The sequence below is a fragment of the Geotrypetes seraphini genome, chromosome 17, assembly GCF_902459505.1.
Source record: "Geotrypetes seraphini chromosome 17, aGeoSer1.1, whole genome shotgun sequence".
NCBI lineage: Eukaryota > Metazoa > Chordata > Amphibia > Gymnophiona > Dermophiidae > Geotrypetes > Geotrypetes seraphini.
The window spans coordinates 36,345,336-36,362,800 of record NC_047100.1 but is presented as its reverse complement, the minus strand read 5'-3'; the positions used below and the strand labels follow the sequence as shown (position 1 = coordinate 36,362,800).

The following is a 17,465-nucleotide window of genomic DNA, read 5'->3' as shown; positions in this document are numbered from 1 at the left end:
CTCCCCCCCCCCCTGGTGAGAGGCCAGAGATGGCCTAATGGACCAGGAAAAGTTCCCTTTCTCAGCTCTAAAGGTACAAGCTTTTCCTTAGTTAACCATCAAGTCAGAGTACTCTAAATCCTTAGCCAGCTTCCCCCTGAATGAAAGTTTGGTAAGGCACCGCTTAGATGCTTATATCTGCCACCCATTGACAGAGTCACAACAGCCTCCTGACCGTATGCCAAGGCCATCTGCTTGGCCGAGGCCCTAAGCAGATGTATAGGGAGTCCATCAAGTAGGCCAGACCGGTCTCAGTGGATGGTACCCGAATAGAAGAGGCAGCCTTGGAATCAACCAGTGCATCGGCAGCCTGTCCCCCAATAGAGAAGTACATGACCAGAGCTCGGGGATGTGTCTTTTTGGAACAAAGAATTTCTCTGTATAAAAATCCATGCAGGCACAGGTGAAGCTAGAGAGAGAAGTCCAGATATACCGGTGGGGATGTTGCTAGCTTCCTACTTGGCATATTGGTGTAAGTTCTACTTTCCACTGCATATTCTGAACTGACGATATAATATTTTTCTAATATGTCTTTGCTGCTGTACTTTTGTAAGTATTGTCTGTTTTGGAAAATACAATGCCGTCTTTGGTCATTCCAATGAGGTAAATTAGGCGGCTATACTTCAGTTTCATCTTTTTTTCTCTTCTTTTTCCTCCCTAGCCCCCAGCCCCAGTGAGGAAGAGGACAGAGAAGCGGGAGGGGAGGAAAGAGAAGGCCTGGCACCATCAGGTGTACCCGCAAGCCAGCACTCTAATCCGTCAAGCACCCCCACGCTTGACCGAATTAGAAAAAACAGAATAGCATTAAGTATGCAGCTGGGATCAGAAAGTGTTGGAAGACCGTCCACTATCCATCTGCTACAGAGGAGGAATATCGGTCGGCCGGCCGAGGCAACGACTGTCCTATATACAGCAGAGTTCAGGTTTTATCCTCTATCTCCACCTGCTGATAGAAAGACACGATGACACTTTAAGGATTCATCTGTCGTCAATTGTTAATGAAAAAAGGCACATAGGTGTCTATGTTGATGTATAAAATATGCTTAAAATAATGCTTTTTGGGAATTTTCACAAAAGGTGCCCTGTTGTAAAAACCAGGGCTTTTAAAGAGAAAATCTGAATTTGTATTTATGCTTTGATTACCAGCTGCTCACTCACTCACTGCACAACATTTAATTGGCTCTGGTAGAAATGGGACAGACTGGAGGCAGACAGAGGACAAATTATGGAAAGTAACATGGGAAAAGATTATTAGAATTGCATTATGTGTTAAAAAAACAAGCTTCCAAAGGAAAACATTAGATATTAATATTTAAATACACACCATATCTTCCAAGGACGTCTTTCGTGCTTTGGTTCCCTGAAACGTTTTACTGGGGAAAGGGGCAGGGGGGGGGGGGAAGAAAACATTCTATTAAGTTTCTAAACAGAAAACATCTCTTTTTAGCAATCATATTCAGAAGCAATATGTCAAACAACTTCAGTACAGAAGCAACCAAACCTGTGCTAGGGGAAACCCCAGCCAGCCTGATTTAATCTTCATGCGATAAGTCTGGATGTACTGCCTCCACTTTCATGAATATTTGTTATAGCTATTTTGAAAATTCCTCCCCCCCCCCCCCACCCAAGACTTACCCAGAAAATGTGATGCAATGTTATTGTACAAATTCTCATTTTGTTCTAGCGATTTGCAATATAATTATTTCATTTAGCAACTTAGGAGCTCTTTTACTGAAGCGCAAAAGTTCTTGCATTTACCAAATGTTCAGAGCGAAAAGTAACATGCAATAAATAAAGCGCACAGACGGTACAGGATATGCCCTGAATTTAGAAACATGCCTGAACCTTCTTCAGGAGGTGGAAAATGCAGCAGCGCTCTTGGGCGCTCACGACAACATGCGTTAATGACCCGCATGGATGCAGTCCTCTACCTGCCCAAGTCATGCCCAGCTCCAGTCCCACGTTAAGCAGCTCACGTAAGGAGGTTTTAGGTTTATTTGTTTTTTTCCATGCTAGCTAATGTCTACCATGTAGTTTAACCCAGCTTATTAATCTCCAGAAACTATTGAGGGCATCGGATAAAATACCACATTGCCAAATACAAATAAAAACAAAACGTATCAATCCGTGGACTACAGAAATACAAGTCCAAGCGAAATCATCTATTAATCTTTATGCTGAAGCCATCCTCTTGAATACTGCCTCTAATTAATTTACTTTAGCATTTATATTGTGTCTATGCCCAGAGTGGATCAAATAACTCAGTCGTTAATGAAGCAAAAATACAAACCCGCTCCCCAAACAAGTTTCTCAATTAAAACTCAAACAATAGAATTAAAGATTAGTTAGTTTAAAATGACAAAGCCAACATATGTAACACTTGTCCCTCCTTTTATGTAACGTGCGATTTTTAGCACCGGCCACAGTGGTGAAAGCTCAGACGCTCGTAGAATTCTTTATCACCTTGGCTGGTAATAAAAATCACTAACGCGATTTCATAAAGGGGGGGGGGGGGGTTTGGTGTGAAATATAATTAAAAGTTTAGGACTTGAGAACAGAGAGCTAAATTTCAGAGTGATAAAAGTTGAAAACTTTTAAGATTCCATTCCAGTAACAGAGTTCCCATATACTGTAGACCAGTGGTCTCAAACTCAAACCCTTTGCAGGGCCACATTTTGGATTTGTAGGTACTTGGAGGACCTCAGAAAAAAAATAGTTAATGTCTTATTAAAGATATGACAATTTTGCCTGAGGTAAAAACTCTTTATATTTTATAAATCTTTCCTTTTGGCTAAGTCTTAATAATAATATTGTAATTTATAGCTAGCGAGACATATGATAAAGAAACTTTTATTTTACTGTTGTGATTATGATAAACATAAGAGGGGTTGGGTGAATGGAGTTGGGATTTAGCACATGCATTTCAGTTATAGTTGAAAGCAAGTTACTTTCCTGTCCCTTGAGGGTTTACCGTCTAATCATGTGGTGATTTGCCCAGGATCGCATGTTCCCACATTAGGTTAAGGACCTCAGATGGGCAGTGATTTCAAAAAGGGCTTCTTTGACCTACTCACCAGAATGCAACCCTTCCTCTTACCCTCCAATAATTAATAGGGATGGGGATATAGAATACATAAGTGAATTTCTTTCCAGGCAGCTACACATCCCTAACCTACCTCAATACGGTCCCGTCATCTTTCTTCTTCATGACGCACATATTGTGCTCTTTCTCCCCTAGACCCCCCCCCCCCCCCATATCCCACTTCCTCCTGTCCCAGGAACTGAAACAGATAAGGCAACCAGATTGGGATTATAAAAATTAGAGAGGGACTGTGGCATTTTATCTTCTAAACCTTGGCTGCCCAACTCCGGTCCTCGAGATCTACCGGCAGGCCAGGTTTTCTTGATATCCACAATGAATATGCATGAGAGAGATTTGCCTGCACTGGCTTTGGCTTCTTGGTATGCAAATCTCTCTCACATATGTTCATTGTGGATATCCAGAAAACCTGGCCTGCCAGTAGATCTCGAGGACCGGACTTGGGCAGCCCTGTTTGGGGGAGGGGGGGGGGGTATAGTTAGATAAGCCTTAAGCCCTAGTGTATTACGGTGGTATCCCCAAATCCAACCTGCCAGCTTCACCTTCTTAAGATTGAAAGCTAAGGGATCTATCGCCAAGTCTCCCACTACCTCTCCGGTCCAAAGACCTTGTGTGAGATTTCAAGCAGCGGTCGAGTACGTCGGCGATCACATTCTCTGTTCAAAAACTGCCAAGGTACTCAATTCTAGATCTTTAACAGCTTTGTACAGAGAATGCAAGAAGCCATTCTTTGTCGGACAGGATCAAGATTCACTTTCCTAACACACCGGGAAAACCTTTGAGAGCGCTGAAGACGGAAAAGGGACAGCTTAGAAGCTCAGTGGCAAACTATAGAGGACTAAGAGAGAGATCCATGTAAATTCTGCAATAATACCTCTCTTGTCCAGAACTGTAGAAGTCTTTTTATTTTTTAATATCTTTATTCATTTTAAAGCCAAAAATAAGTGCAACATATTTTACGGACATTTTACACTTTAATAACACTTAAATTGTATCAAATTATATTTATGACAAATACATATATCAACCTCTTCCTTTATACATAACCAAAAATTGCACTCTAAATAAAAATAACTCCCCACCCCCCCTCCCACCCTAGACGTGCATGATCCAAGGGCAAAATCAACAATCACTCCCAAATATCCATAAATTTCTTATAATGTCCCTGGTGTATAGCCATCATATGCTCCATTTTAAAAGTATAACAAAGAGATTCCCACCAGAAGGTATAATTTAATCTATCACAGTTCTACCAATTTTTCAAAATAAGTTTGTATGGCAATTCCTGTCATTATAAAGAGAAGATTGTTATTTCGAGCAGATATTTGTCTTTTAGCCCTCATTAACGTACCAAATAGGACGGTATCATACGTCAGTGCCACTGGATTTTCTAATATATTGTTCACTTGATCCAAAAGTCCCAGCTTCAAGATGACAATGCCAGCATCTAATAAGGCTTTGAACTATCTAATTTCTATAAACGAACTGGGGGATCCAAAATGCTCTATGTAATAAGAAAAATCAAGTTTGACTCATAGATGCAGACGCCGTACATCTCATCCTCCAAGTCCAAATTTGTGGTCATTGAGACGCAGTAATCTGATGCTTTATCTCAATGCTCCAAATGTCACGAAGACCAGTCTTTGGCTTCTTATTCAAAAATCCAGATATTAATTTATACCACTGAGCGGCCTGGTGTCCCAGGAAGTCCGCCTTAAAACCGGCAAGCTATGCTGATTTTTAAGATTTTTCCACTCGGGGGAACCCCTCCCGAATGGCCTGCTTCAACTGCAACCATCTATAATTTTGTGAATTATTAAGACCAAATTTGTGTTGCAATCGTGAAAAGTCAAGCAGCTTACCATCTGATATTACATCATCCAAAGCGCATATACCTGCCTTCATCCAATGCTTCCAGATGAGCTTAAACCCGCCAATTTGAATCTTGGAGTTCAGCCATAGGGGCTGACATGTGGATTTATGAATCGGAATAGGTGTTAAATTATTAATACATTTTAATGTCTGCCATATATAGCCAGCAAAATTCTATTGTCCTTATATAGCCTCAGAAGCTTGATACTCAAAATGTGATTTAATCTCAGTGGAGACAGGAACTGCTATTCCAACCATAACCAATCAGGAAGATTTTCCATGAGCTCGGGGAGGATCCGATACATACCTTGACGCATTATATAGGCTTGATGATACCTATAAACGTTTGGGAAATGTACATTACATTAGTGACTTCTATTCCGCCAGTACCTTGCAGTTCTAGGCGGATTACAAAAGAAGATAACTGGCCATTTCCAGGAAAATTACAATTTAGGGAGCTGTTTACATGATTGAGACTTTCTTTGAAGAGAAAAATTACAAGAGCGGTAGAGCCTTTACCCACCTCCTTCCACAATTTGTTTTTGTAAAAAGACACCCTAAACTTTAGAATTCTTTATTCAAGAGAAACAGCAATGAGTGATTCTTTCTATTAAGCTTGTCTTAAACCTAAGATTTTAGTACTTGGAATACTTTAAAGGGGAGGGGGAAGGGCTAAGTTGTTAATTTTGTTAATAGAAAGAAGCACTCATTGCTGTTTCTATTGAATAAAGAATAGCTTATAAGCTCTCCATTTTCTACTGGAATCATCTATAGTTAATGTACCCTGATACTGAGGCAACTACAATGACAATCCCTTGTTGAAGCTGTCATGCATATTTCATTACTAAAGAGAATTAAGAAACAAAATGTTGAGTCTATTTTAGCAAGATGAAAAGCAAGTCAACTAGTCCCACTGTAACTTGATATAAACAGAAAAAAGCCACCCCTGTTACTTGTTTCTCTTCTCACTCTCTCTCTCTACCATCTGAACCATCTTGCCGTCTCCACTGATTAATCAGCTCCAACCTATAGCTTATTGCAATGACTCTGCAGTTAATGAAGTCTACTTTGCTTGTGTGTGTTCAGTTTCAACCTGCTCCTGCCAGCACCCAGACCTCTTTCCCTCAACCTTGCCTCTTTTGAGGTTAACATCTGAAAAGTAGGTAGCAGATTACTTTGTGAACTGTATATATCTGATAAATGTTGTTTTGAAGTGTTAGCTCTGTTTCTGGTCTTACTCTCTCCCCATCTAAACTGTTTTCCTATCTCCAATCTCTCTGAATACACACAAGCAAAGTAGACTGCATTAAACCATTAACTGCAATCACAACCTGCTTCTACCCAGACCTCTTTCTCTCCATCTCCCCCTCTTTTGGGGCTAATTTCTGACTCTACATTTGAGAAATACTTATTAGGAAGCACAAACAAGAAAGTTAATACTTAGAAGCACAAACAAACCAGAAAGCACAAGCAAACCAGAAAGTTAATAAAGAAAAAGAAAGTTAATACTTAGAAGCAGACACAAACCAGAAAGTTTAAGACTGAGAAGCAAACAAACAAACCAGAAAGGTTAAGACTTATTTAGAAGCACAAACAAACCAGAAAGTTAAGACTGAGAAGCAAACAAACAAACCAGAAAGTTAAGACTGAGAAGCAAACAAACAAACCAGAAAGTTAAGACTTATTTAGAAGCACAAACAAACCGGAAAGTTAAGACTTATTTAGAAGCACAAACAAACCGGAAAGTTAAGACTGAGAAGCAAACAAACAAACCAGAAAGTTAAGACTGAGAAGCAAACAAACAAACCAGAAAGTTAAGACTTATTTAGAAGCACAAACAAACCGGAAAGTTAAGACTTATTTAGAAGCACAAACAAACCGGAAAGTTAAGACTGAGAAGCAAACAAACAAACCAGAAAGTTAAGACTGAGAAGCAAACAAACAAACCAGAAAGTTAAGACTTATTTAGAAGCACAAACAAACCGGAAAGTTAAGACTTATTTAGAAGCACAAACAAACCGGAAAGTTAAGACTTATTTAGAAGCACAAACAAACCAGAAAGTTAAGACTGAGAAGCAAACAAACAAACCAGAAAGTTAAGACTGAGAAGCAAACAAACAAACCAGAAAGTTAAGACTTATTTAGAAGCACAAACAAACCGGAAAGTTAAGACTTATTTAGAAGCACAAACAAACCGGAAAGTTAAGACTATTAGAAGCAACAAACAAACCAGAAAGTTAAGACTGAGAAGCAAACAAACAAACCAGAAAGTTAAGACTGAGAAGCAAACAAACAAACCAGAAAGTTAAGACTTATTTAGAAGCACAAACAAACCGGAAAGTTAAGACTTATTTAGAAGCACAAACAAACCGGAAAGTTAAGACTGAGAAGCAAACAAACAAACCAGAAAGTTAAGACTGAGAAGCAAACAAACAAACCAGAAAGTTAAGACTGAGAAGCAAACAAACAAACCAGAAAGTTAAGACTTATTTAGAAGCACAAACAAACCGGAAAGTTAAGACTTATTTAGAAGCACAAACAAACCGGAAAGTTAAGACTTTTTTTTTTTCATTTGAATTTTTTTATTCATTTTCTTATGTTACAAGTGTATTACATATTCTTTATATAAACTTATATATACACACTTGATAAGCTTACATATTGATAAATTATTTAAAACTTTTTTAAAATAGATGCAATTAATATATAATATAAGTTAAGACTTAAAGAAAAAGAAAGTTAAGACTGAGAAGCAAACAAACAAACAAACCAGAAAGTTAAGATTTAAAGAAAAAGAAAGTTAAGACTGAGAAGCAAACAAACAAACCAGAAAGTTAAGACTTAAAGAAAAAGAAAAAGAAAGTTAAGGCTGAGAAGCAAACAAACAAACCAGAAAGTTAAGATTTAAAGAAAAAGAAAGTTAAGACTGAGAAGCAAACAAACAAACCAGAAAGTTAAGACTTAAAGAAAAAGAAAGTTAAGACTGAGAAGCAGGAAAATAGGGCAATAGTTATTAGGAAAGGCTGAAGAGTAGAAAGGGCAGCTGAGGGGTGGCTGGGGAAACTTAGAAAGTTTCTTCAGCCACTCTTCAGTTGCCCTTTCCACTCTTCAGTCGCCCTTCCCACTCCTCTTAGAGCCTGCCCTCCCTCCCTACCCCCATCCCCACCCACCCCATTAACAACACTTATATACCTAAAAACCACACCCAACTAACTCAAACCACCTAAAAATAATCAACCCTAACCCTATAAAACCAAACCAACAGACTTACTACCCAACTTCTTACAAAACTAAAAACAACTCCAAAGACACAAGCAAACTCACTAACCAACTTTTTAAAACAGTAAGGGACCACACAAGCATAAACTCCAAAGAGGTAAGCAAATTCAAAACCACTTTTTAAGACACTAGGGGGACCACACAAACATAAACTCCAAACATAAAACAAACCACTAACCAACTTTCTAAAACCCTAACCACACACAACCCTAACACAAAACCAACTTTTCAACAAACTAACAACCCTCACACAAAAAAACTCCAATCACTAACCAACATTTTAACAAAAAAGAATGCATAACAAATAACCCTACAAAATACAAAGACTCCAAAAAGGGGCTTTCTCAAAAAACCTCCCCAATTTCCCTAATACAAATCACACCTGCATTATGGGATGTTGCAACCCTCCACATTTTACTGTAAACTAAACCTTTTCCCTAAAAACAATGAAAAAGTGAACTTTTCAGTAAAATATGGGAATTACAAACCCCCACAACACAATATCCATTAAGTAAAGTGGAAAAATTTCCCCCCCCCCCCATAAAAACAATACTTTTCTACAGCACACACCTTTCTCCCAGCACACTTTTGACCTGACACCCAGTACAAATACCACACAATAAACTCAAAAGACTAAACAAAACCCTAACCACACACAACCCTCAAAATTCCCAACCCTAACAAACAATAACCCTCACACAAACTCCAAACACTAAACTAATGAGAAACCAAAAAGCCTTTCACAAGGTGCCCCGTGAACGATTACTCCAGAAACTGAAGAACCATGGGGTGGACAGAGGCGAACATAGATGGATCAGAAACTGGTTGGTAGGGTTGAAGGGACACTACTCTGACTGGAGAAGGGTCACAAGTGTTGTTCCGCAGGACTCAGTGCTCAGAACAAAGTGTGAGATAATAAAATTTGCAGATGACACCAAACTATTTAGGGAAGCTCAGACTAAAGAGGACTGTGAGGAATTGCAAAGGGACTCAAACAAACTAGGAGAATAGGCGACAAAATGGCAAATAAAGTTCAACATTGAGAAATGTTAAGTATTGCATGTGGGAAGCAGAAACCCGAAGTACAACTATACGATAGGAGGGATGTCATTGAATGAGAGTACCCAAGAGAGGGACTCAGGGGTAACAATGGACAGGTCAATGAAGCCGACGGCACAGTGCGCAGCAGCCGCTAAGATAGCAAATAGAATGCTAGGTATAATCAAAAAGGGTATTACAACCAGGACAAAAGAAGTTATCCTGCCACCATATCGGGCAATGGTGCACCCACACCTGGAATACTGTGTCCAATTCACCATACCTTAAGAAGGATATGGCGTTACTCGAGAGAGTTCAGAGAAGAGCGACACGTCTGATAAAAGCAATGGAAAACCTTTCATACACTGAGAGATTGGAGAAACTGGGTCTCTTTTCCCTGGAGAAGAGGAGACTTAGACAGGATATGATAGAGAGAGTAGAGAGGGACAGATTCTTCAAACTTTCAAAAAATAAAACAACAAGAGACCGTTCGGAAAAGTTGAAAAGGGACAGATTCAATACAAATGCCAGGAAGTTCTTCTTTACCCAACGCGTGGTGGACACTTGGAATGCGCTTCCAGAGGACGTTATAGGGCAGAATACATTACTGGGATTTAAGAAAGGATTGGACATTTTTCTCCTGGAAAACAGAATAGAAGGGTATAAATAGAGGATTACTGCTCAGGTCCTGCACCTGTTAGGCCACCGCGTGAGCAGACTGCTGGGCAAGATGGACCTCGGGTCTGACCCAGCAGAGGCATTGCTTATGTTCTTAACCACAAAAGCATAAAATACAACCCTGGCCCAGCTACCACCCAGTTTCTATTCCTCCCATCTCTCCTTCCCATCCAAAAACAAACCTGCAGCAATCTACACAGCCTTCTATCACCCAAGCGTTCCTCGTGACCTCTTAAGACACAATACGATAAAAACCTAAACAAATGAATCTGTTCCTGAGTTACCAACACGTCTGCCTAGTTTAATTCATTTTTTTTCCATAGAACACACATTTAGAACGTATTACACAAGCAAACTAACTGTGCCATAAAAAAAAAACCCTCCCCCACCCAAACAAACAATAAATAAATAAAGCCTACTCCCACCCTCCTCCAACTCAATAACTTGTATTAAAACACCATTGCCAGGGCATGGCTTGGACGCGAATGAAGACGGTTGGGTGAAGAAATAGCTCCGTACAAACAGGCTTAATTTTCAGAAAAAAACTACAAAAAAAACAAGATTTTACATTTAAATTAAAGTTTACCTCCTTAATCGAGTTGGAGAGAAGGGGGTGCCGTTTTGAGTGAGAATCGGGAGATAGAGGTGCCGTTTTTGTTTCGGGGAGGTGAGGTGTGGAGGGCTGAGTCCGTCTCAGCAGCTCTTAGATATTGCCGGAGGAGACTGATTCGAGACGCCGTAGGGCCGAGGAGGCTCCCTTTCCCCTCCTCTTTGGCACGGTCGGAGTTCTGCGGTGTGAAGCGCCGAAGGAGAGGTTTCCCGAGGGTGGGGTTTTGCGGGCAGTTGCTCGGTGCGCCGCGATCGCGGCCATCTTGGATCGAAAAAAAAAAAAAATAAATAATTGACAAAGTCTGGGACTGCCGGTGAGCTGCTTAGTGATAGGGATAAAAGTTTTGAAACGCCTGATGCCTGTCATACTAAGGAAATAAGCTGTTTTAAAGTAACTGTCCTCTGCTGGAGATAAAGCAAGGTCTGTAGTAAAATCTACTGGGCAACGGTTTTTTTTTTTTCCTTGCTGCTAACTTCGAAAAAAAATTTGTGAAGGATAAATATAAATATCAATAAAATATCAATCTCTGCTGTTGTACTTGAAAAGATTAGATATAGGAGATTGTAGGTTTTTTTGGGCCGTGAGAAAAGGACAAATAAAAGGATTAATGTAACCTGAAAAAAAGTGACATTGAAGCAATTGAGAGATGCTGAAATAAATACATTGGATGGAATATTGCTCTCCTCGGTAGAGGCTGCGATTGGGCTTATAAGAGGAGAGCTAGAAAAGAAGGCTACAAATTTTTCAGCGCTGAAGCTAGATGTCACAACAAGTTTGATAAATTAATCCTATAAAAGAATAACCAGCCATATCTAAAAAAGATTTACTACTCTGAATCTTATTGCCTTCATAGAGACTGAGATAGGGCTTGAAGGAGAAAAAAAAAAAAAAAAAGAAAGAAAGATTACTGACATTTTTCTCACAGCAATAGAACCTAAGACAAATAACTTACAGTTGCTTTAAGAATACTGAGAAAAAAAAAAAAAGGGGCGTGGCTTGGACGGATGGTTGGATAAACGAATAGCTCCTTATATGCAAATATATTAAAAAGAACTACTACCAAATATTTTAAATTTTAATTTTAAAGAAACTAAAATATATATTGAAATATGACTTCAACTAAACAAAATAAAGCTGACTTGGGAGCTGGAACATCGGGAAGCAATAAGAGGTCGAAACCTGAGCCAGGTACACCCTCTAAAATCCCATTACCAACAGAAAAAAATCTGGATGTTATGGAAGAACTAAGACAAATAAAAGAAATTGTCTTAGATAGTAACAAAAAACTACAAAAAGCAATGGAAGATGCTGCAATCCTAACTAAAAGAGTAGACATTACAGAAAATAGAATTTCAACATTAGAAGATATTACAGAACAATTAAATACAGATATGAATCACAGCAAAATCATATGGAAAGAAATAACAGAGATAAAAAAAAATCTTGAAGACAGCCGGAATCGTGAAAGACGGAATAATTTAAGAATAATCGGATTACCTGAAGGAGTGGAAAAGAATGATCCGATTGCATTTCTTGAAAAATTTCTACCTAAAATACTACCACTGAAATTTAAAACGGAACTGGAAATTGAAAGAGCTCATAGGATTCCAACACAAAGAAATAACACTCAAACAGGTCCAAGAACTTTAATTTTCAAACTTTTAAGACATCAACAAGCAGTTGAAATATGCCAAATAGCCAAGGAAATCAAAAATCTTAAATGCCAAGATTCAAAAATATACATTGTCCCGGACTTTGCAAAAGAAACAGCAACAAAAAGAAAACAATTCTTAGACATGAGACCACAACTAAGATCTCTAGGAGCTAGATTTGGGCTCCTCTATCCGGCGATTATGAAGGTTACCATTGCTAACAAAACGCAAAACTTTACAGATCCAAAAAAACTACAGGAATTTATAAATCAACTGGAGCAACCTATGACAATCTAAAGATCATTTAATGGGTTCATACTAAAGACTATTGACCAATTTGTGAAAACTTTGACTTATATGATAATGAATTTCAATAAAAGAACATTGGTTAAAGACAGATTGGAACGGAAAGCAATGGAAAAAGAACACACAAGGATCGAATTAAAGACTTAAACAACTTGCAACATTCTCCATGGAAAATAAGAAAACTGAAAAAATACAAAAATTTTAAAAATTCTACTCAGAATAAATAGAATAAACTTACTGACAGGAACGAAAATGAATTGAAACACATCTTCGAACTCAAATAATGACGAAGAAAGTTTTTTCAACAAACTTAAAGATGTACTGATTGGATGAGAAATTCTGAAGGCGGAGTAATGGGGAGAAGGAATCATCCTTCAACCACAGAGAAGATTATAAAAAAGACGAACTGATTGGTTTGTTATATTTCCGATTGAAGGTGGTACTTCAGGTTTAATTTTGCTTTTCAAATACATTAAAATGCGTTTCAAATACGATATATATGAAAAGAATATATCTGAAACGCAAAAATTACCTGAAAAGTTTTTTAAATATATATATCTCAAATTTTATGTTTCATCTTTATAGATAATTGTTCTTTTAATTTATTAAGTTGAATTTTAGTACCCACAATTGTTCAACCTGGCAATCCTCTATGGAAGATAAAGGGAGGGTTTTTGGCACAGGACTCCACTCTCGTCTGCACAGGCCTCAGATACTTTAAAATCATAGATGTCTGGAGAGTATGCTATTGAAACAGAGCTAACGAGAACATTGATGGGATTGTTGGCTTCTCTTAATTGACAACTCTCTCGTGAATCATAGGAAAATAATGAGCATAAGAGATGGGGGGATTCCTGTGCTGAAGACTCTTGTTACAGTTCTGAGGAAAGAGGCTAAATTGGAATGCCCTTAACATGATAAACTTAATATACCCAGGTATGAAAGCTTTTTAAAGTAAAAATAATATACCACCTGAAAAGAAATGAATTTTAATTGAAATGTTCTAAGATATAGGTAATGTAATATATTCATTCTTATGCATTTAAAGACATACAAATATAGAAAATAATCTCTCAATACATAAGAATGAAAAACTTTTTACTTATTCTTATAATTAATAATAAAATAAGAGAAAATATATAGAAATAGAGAAAAAATGGTAGTACTTTAGATAATTATTAATAGCTTGTCGGAGTTATCTAAATCTAACCTCAACCTGCGTATCCAAGTTTTCGTAATTAATGAGGGGGGGAAGGGAGGGATAAGAGGGATGGGAGGGAATAAAGGGGAAATATATAAGGTAATCATGGGGGTAAAGGAAAAAAGAGAAATGAAATACTTAAAACATTGGGAAAATATACATAATTTAATACCTGAAAATTTAAAAATAAATGGATATTAAAATTATGTCTTTAAATGTTAACGGTCTAAATCATATGATAAAAAGGAAAAAAGCATTATCATTTTTAAAAAGGCAAGATGCAGATATATGTCTTATACAAGAGACCCACCTCTCACATATAGAATCTAAAAAGCTAGAAGGAGGCTGGGTCAAACAATGTTTTTTCTCACCAGCTATAGGGAAAAAAGCAGGTGTTGCTATTTTAATTAATAAAAAATGCTCTGCTTCATTTAAACTAAAAGCTTCAGATATTCATGGAAGATGGATAATGGTGGAAATGAATATGGGAAATACTACCATGACGTTAATCAATATATACGCCCCTAATTCGAACCAAAATGAATTCTTTAAAACTCTTCAACAACTGATCATACCACTGGCTACTTCAAATCTTATAGTAGCAGGGGACTTCAATGCTGTAATGGATCCTTTATTAGATAAAAACCCAAGTAGAGTTATGAAATCTATGGGACTAGATAATTTGATTCAATCTTGTGATTTAATAGATATATGGAGAATACTTCGTTTTGATGGTCGGGAATTTTCTTTCTGTTCTCATGTTCATAATTCCTTTTCAAGAATAGATTATATCTTTACTTCAAATCATCTTGCACATCAAGTGACACAAGCTGCCATTGATCCAATTATTCTATCTGACCATGGTGGAGTGTGGATCAAAATTAAAACTACAGATCAAAATAATAACAGACCAATTTGGAAAATGGATAATACACTGTTGGTTGACCAAAACTTTTGTGAAAATCTTCTAACAAAAATGAAAGAATTTTTTCAAATAAATGATAATGATGATATTAACAGAGAAATTTTATGGGATGCTTTTAAGGCATCAATTAGAGGACAAATAATTTCTTATTCGGCTTTTCTTAAAAAACAAATTAAAAAACAATTTTTATTCTTAGAAAAAGAGATAAAAAATTTAGAATCAAAACTTATAGAAAAATGGGAATATTCTATTCAACAAGAATTATTAAAATTAAAAGGTAAATATAATGAGATCTCATCTAAAATGATTAGGAAAGATTTATTTTCTCAACAAACATTGTATTATGGTAATTCAAACAAATCAGGAAGAATACTGGCAAACTATCTTAAAGCGAAAAAAAGAAAAACAAAATTAATAGCAATAAAAGATGAAAATGGAAATACATATACACAAATTGAACCTATTTTAAAACAATTCTTGAAATTTTATAAATCTCTTTATTCTTCCGAAAATTATCCAAATAAAGAAAAAGATGGTTTTGAATTTTTAAAAATGTTAGAGGGTCCAAAAATTCCTGAACATATAAAACGAAGTTTGGAAGAACCAATATCACTAAAAGAATTAGGAACAGCTTTGAAGTCCCTTAGAGTTGGATCCGCTCCAGGTGGTGATGGATATACAGTGGAATTTTATAAAACATTTCAAAATTTTTTATTACCCTATTTATTAAATCTCTATCAATATCAGCTCAATAAAGGTTGTATTAAAGGCACTATAGCAGAATCTTTGACTATTGTTTTGCCAAAGTCCAATAAAGATCCCACTTTGGTCTCAAACTATAGACCAATATCTTTAATAAATGTAGATGGAAAATTATTAGCAAAAATACTTGCGCTAAGATTAGCTAAAGCTCTCCCCCATATAATAGGTATGCATCAAACAGGATTCGTTGCTCAAAGACATTCATCTCACAATACCAGATTAACATTCCATATGTTATATTTAACAAAGAAAATGAATGAACCTACTTTTGCAATTTCATTAGACGCAGAAAAGGCCTTTGATAGAGTAGAATGGCCTTTTATGTATCAAGCAATGGAATGGTTTGGTATAGGTCCTGGATTTATACAAATGATACAAACAATGTATAGCTCCCCTTCTGCTAGACTATATATTAATAATACGTTTTCAGAAAAATTTAATCTACAGAGAGGAGTTAGACAAGGATGTCCCTTATCCCCTTTGCTGTTTGATATTGTTTTAGAACCCTTAATATTAGCCATCCAACAAGCTAAGGAGATACAGGGTATACCTCATTCAGATAAAGAATATAAGATATCTGCTTATGCAGATGATTTATTACTATATCTGAAAAATCCAGAATCCACCATTCCACATCTACTTGAATTGATTGAGAAATTTGGAAATTTTTCAGGATATAAAATTAATTGGAATAAATCAGAGATTCTTCCACTAAATATACATTGTACAAAAGGTTTATTTGATACATTCCCTTTTGTTTGGAAGGAAGAATATATTAAATATCTTGGAATTTTGATAACAAAAACAGTAGATGAAACAATGAAAATTAATGAAAAATGCTTATTACAAAAAATAATAGAAATGTGCGAGCAATGGAATCCTTTGCATTTATCTTGGTGGGGAAGAGTACAAACTGTAAAAATGATGATTCTACCTGTAGTATGTTACCAAATGGGGATGATACCAGTTTTCTTTCAAGATTCGTTTTATACAAAAATAAATAGGACTTTGACAAAATTTATATGGCTTAATAAAAAACCAAGAATTGCTCTAGCATCATTACAAAAACCAATTAAAGAGGGAGGGGTAAATTTTCCCAACTTTTATAGGTATCATCAAGCCTATATCTTACGTCATGGTATGTATTGGATCCTCCCAGAACCTACAGATAATATTCCAGACTGGTTTTGGCTAGAATGGAGGCTTATATTTCCATTACGTCTTAATCATGTAATTAGTATCAAAATGCCAAGGTTATACAAAGATCATAAAATATTTATGGATACCTGGAAAACTTTAAAATACATAAGTAATCTTACTCAAATTCCAATTAGTAAATCAACCAACCAAACTATATGGCTAAACCCCAAGATCAAAATTGGCGGTTTTAAAGTCATCTGGAAATATTGGATGATAGCAGGCATTCGCACTTTGGATGATGTAATTAAAAATGATAAATTGCTGGAGTTTTCACAATTGCAACAAAAATTTGGTCTCAATAAAACACAATATTTTAAATGGTTGCAATTGAAGCAATCTATTCAGGAAGGGTTCCCTGAATGGAAAGATCTCGCTAAATATCACAGTTTGGAATTCTTATGTTTCCAGATGGACTCAATAGGTCACAAAGCCGCACAGTGGTATAAATTAATATCCGGATATATAAATAAAAAACCAAAAAATGGTCTTAGAGACATTTGGAGCATTGAGATAAAACACCAAATTAGTGCATCTCAATGGCCACGACTTTGGTCTTGGAGGCTAAAATGTACGGTGTCAGCATCTATGAGACAAACTTGGTTTTTTCTTCTTCATAGAGCTTTTTGGACCCCTACTTGTTTACAAAAAATAGATAGTTCAAGATCTAATAGATGCTGGCACTGTCATATTGAAATTGGGACACTAGATCATCTTTTATTCTTTTGTCCATTTATCTTATCATTCTGGAAATCAATTTGGCCTCAAATTAACAGATTGTTAGAAAATCCGGTAGCCTTGACATA

General features: G+C 36.6%; 1 protein-coding gene and 1 long non-coding RNA gene across 2 annotated transcripts in view; one reads left to right on the top strand and one right to left on the bottom strand.

Annotated features, from left to right (window-relative positions):
• The window catches only part of LOC117351225, a 127,427-nt gene extending 124,971 nt beyond the window's left edge, over positions 1-2,456 (top strand). Inside the window, exon 4 of the long non-coding RNA XR_004537352.1 lies at positions 701-2,456. This is a non-coding gene — a long non-coding RNA (uncharacterized LOC117351225). The remainder of the gene's footprint in view (positions 1-700) is intronic.
• The window catches only part of LOC117351224 (store-operated calcium entry regulator STIMATE-like), a 310,978-nt gene that overhangs the window by 137,745 nt on the left and 155,768 nt on the right, over positions 1-17,465 (bottom strand). The window contains exon 2 of the mRNA XM_033926229.1: positions 1,364-1,412. Coding sequence (XP_033782120.1) covers positions 1,364-1,412 — 49 coding nt within the window. The remainder of the gene's footprint in view (positions 1-1,363; positions 1,413-17,465) is intronic.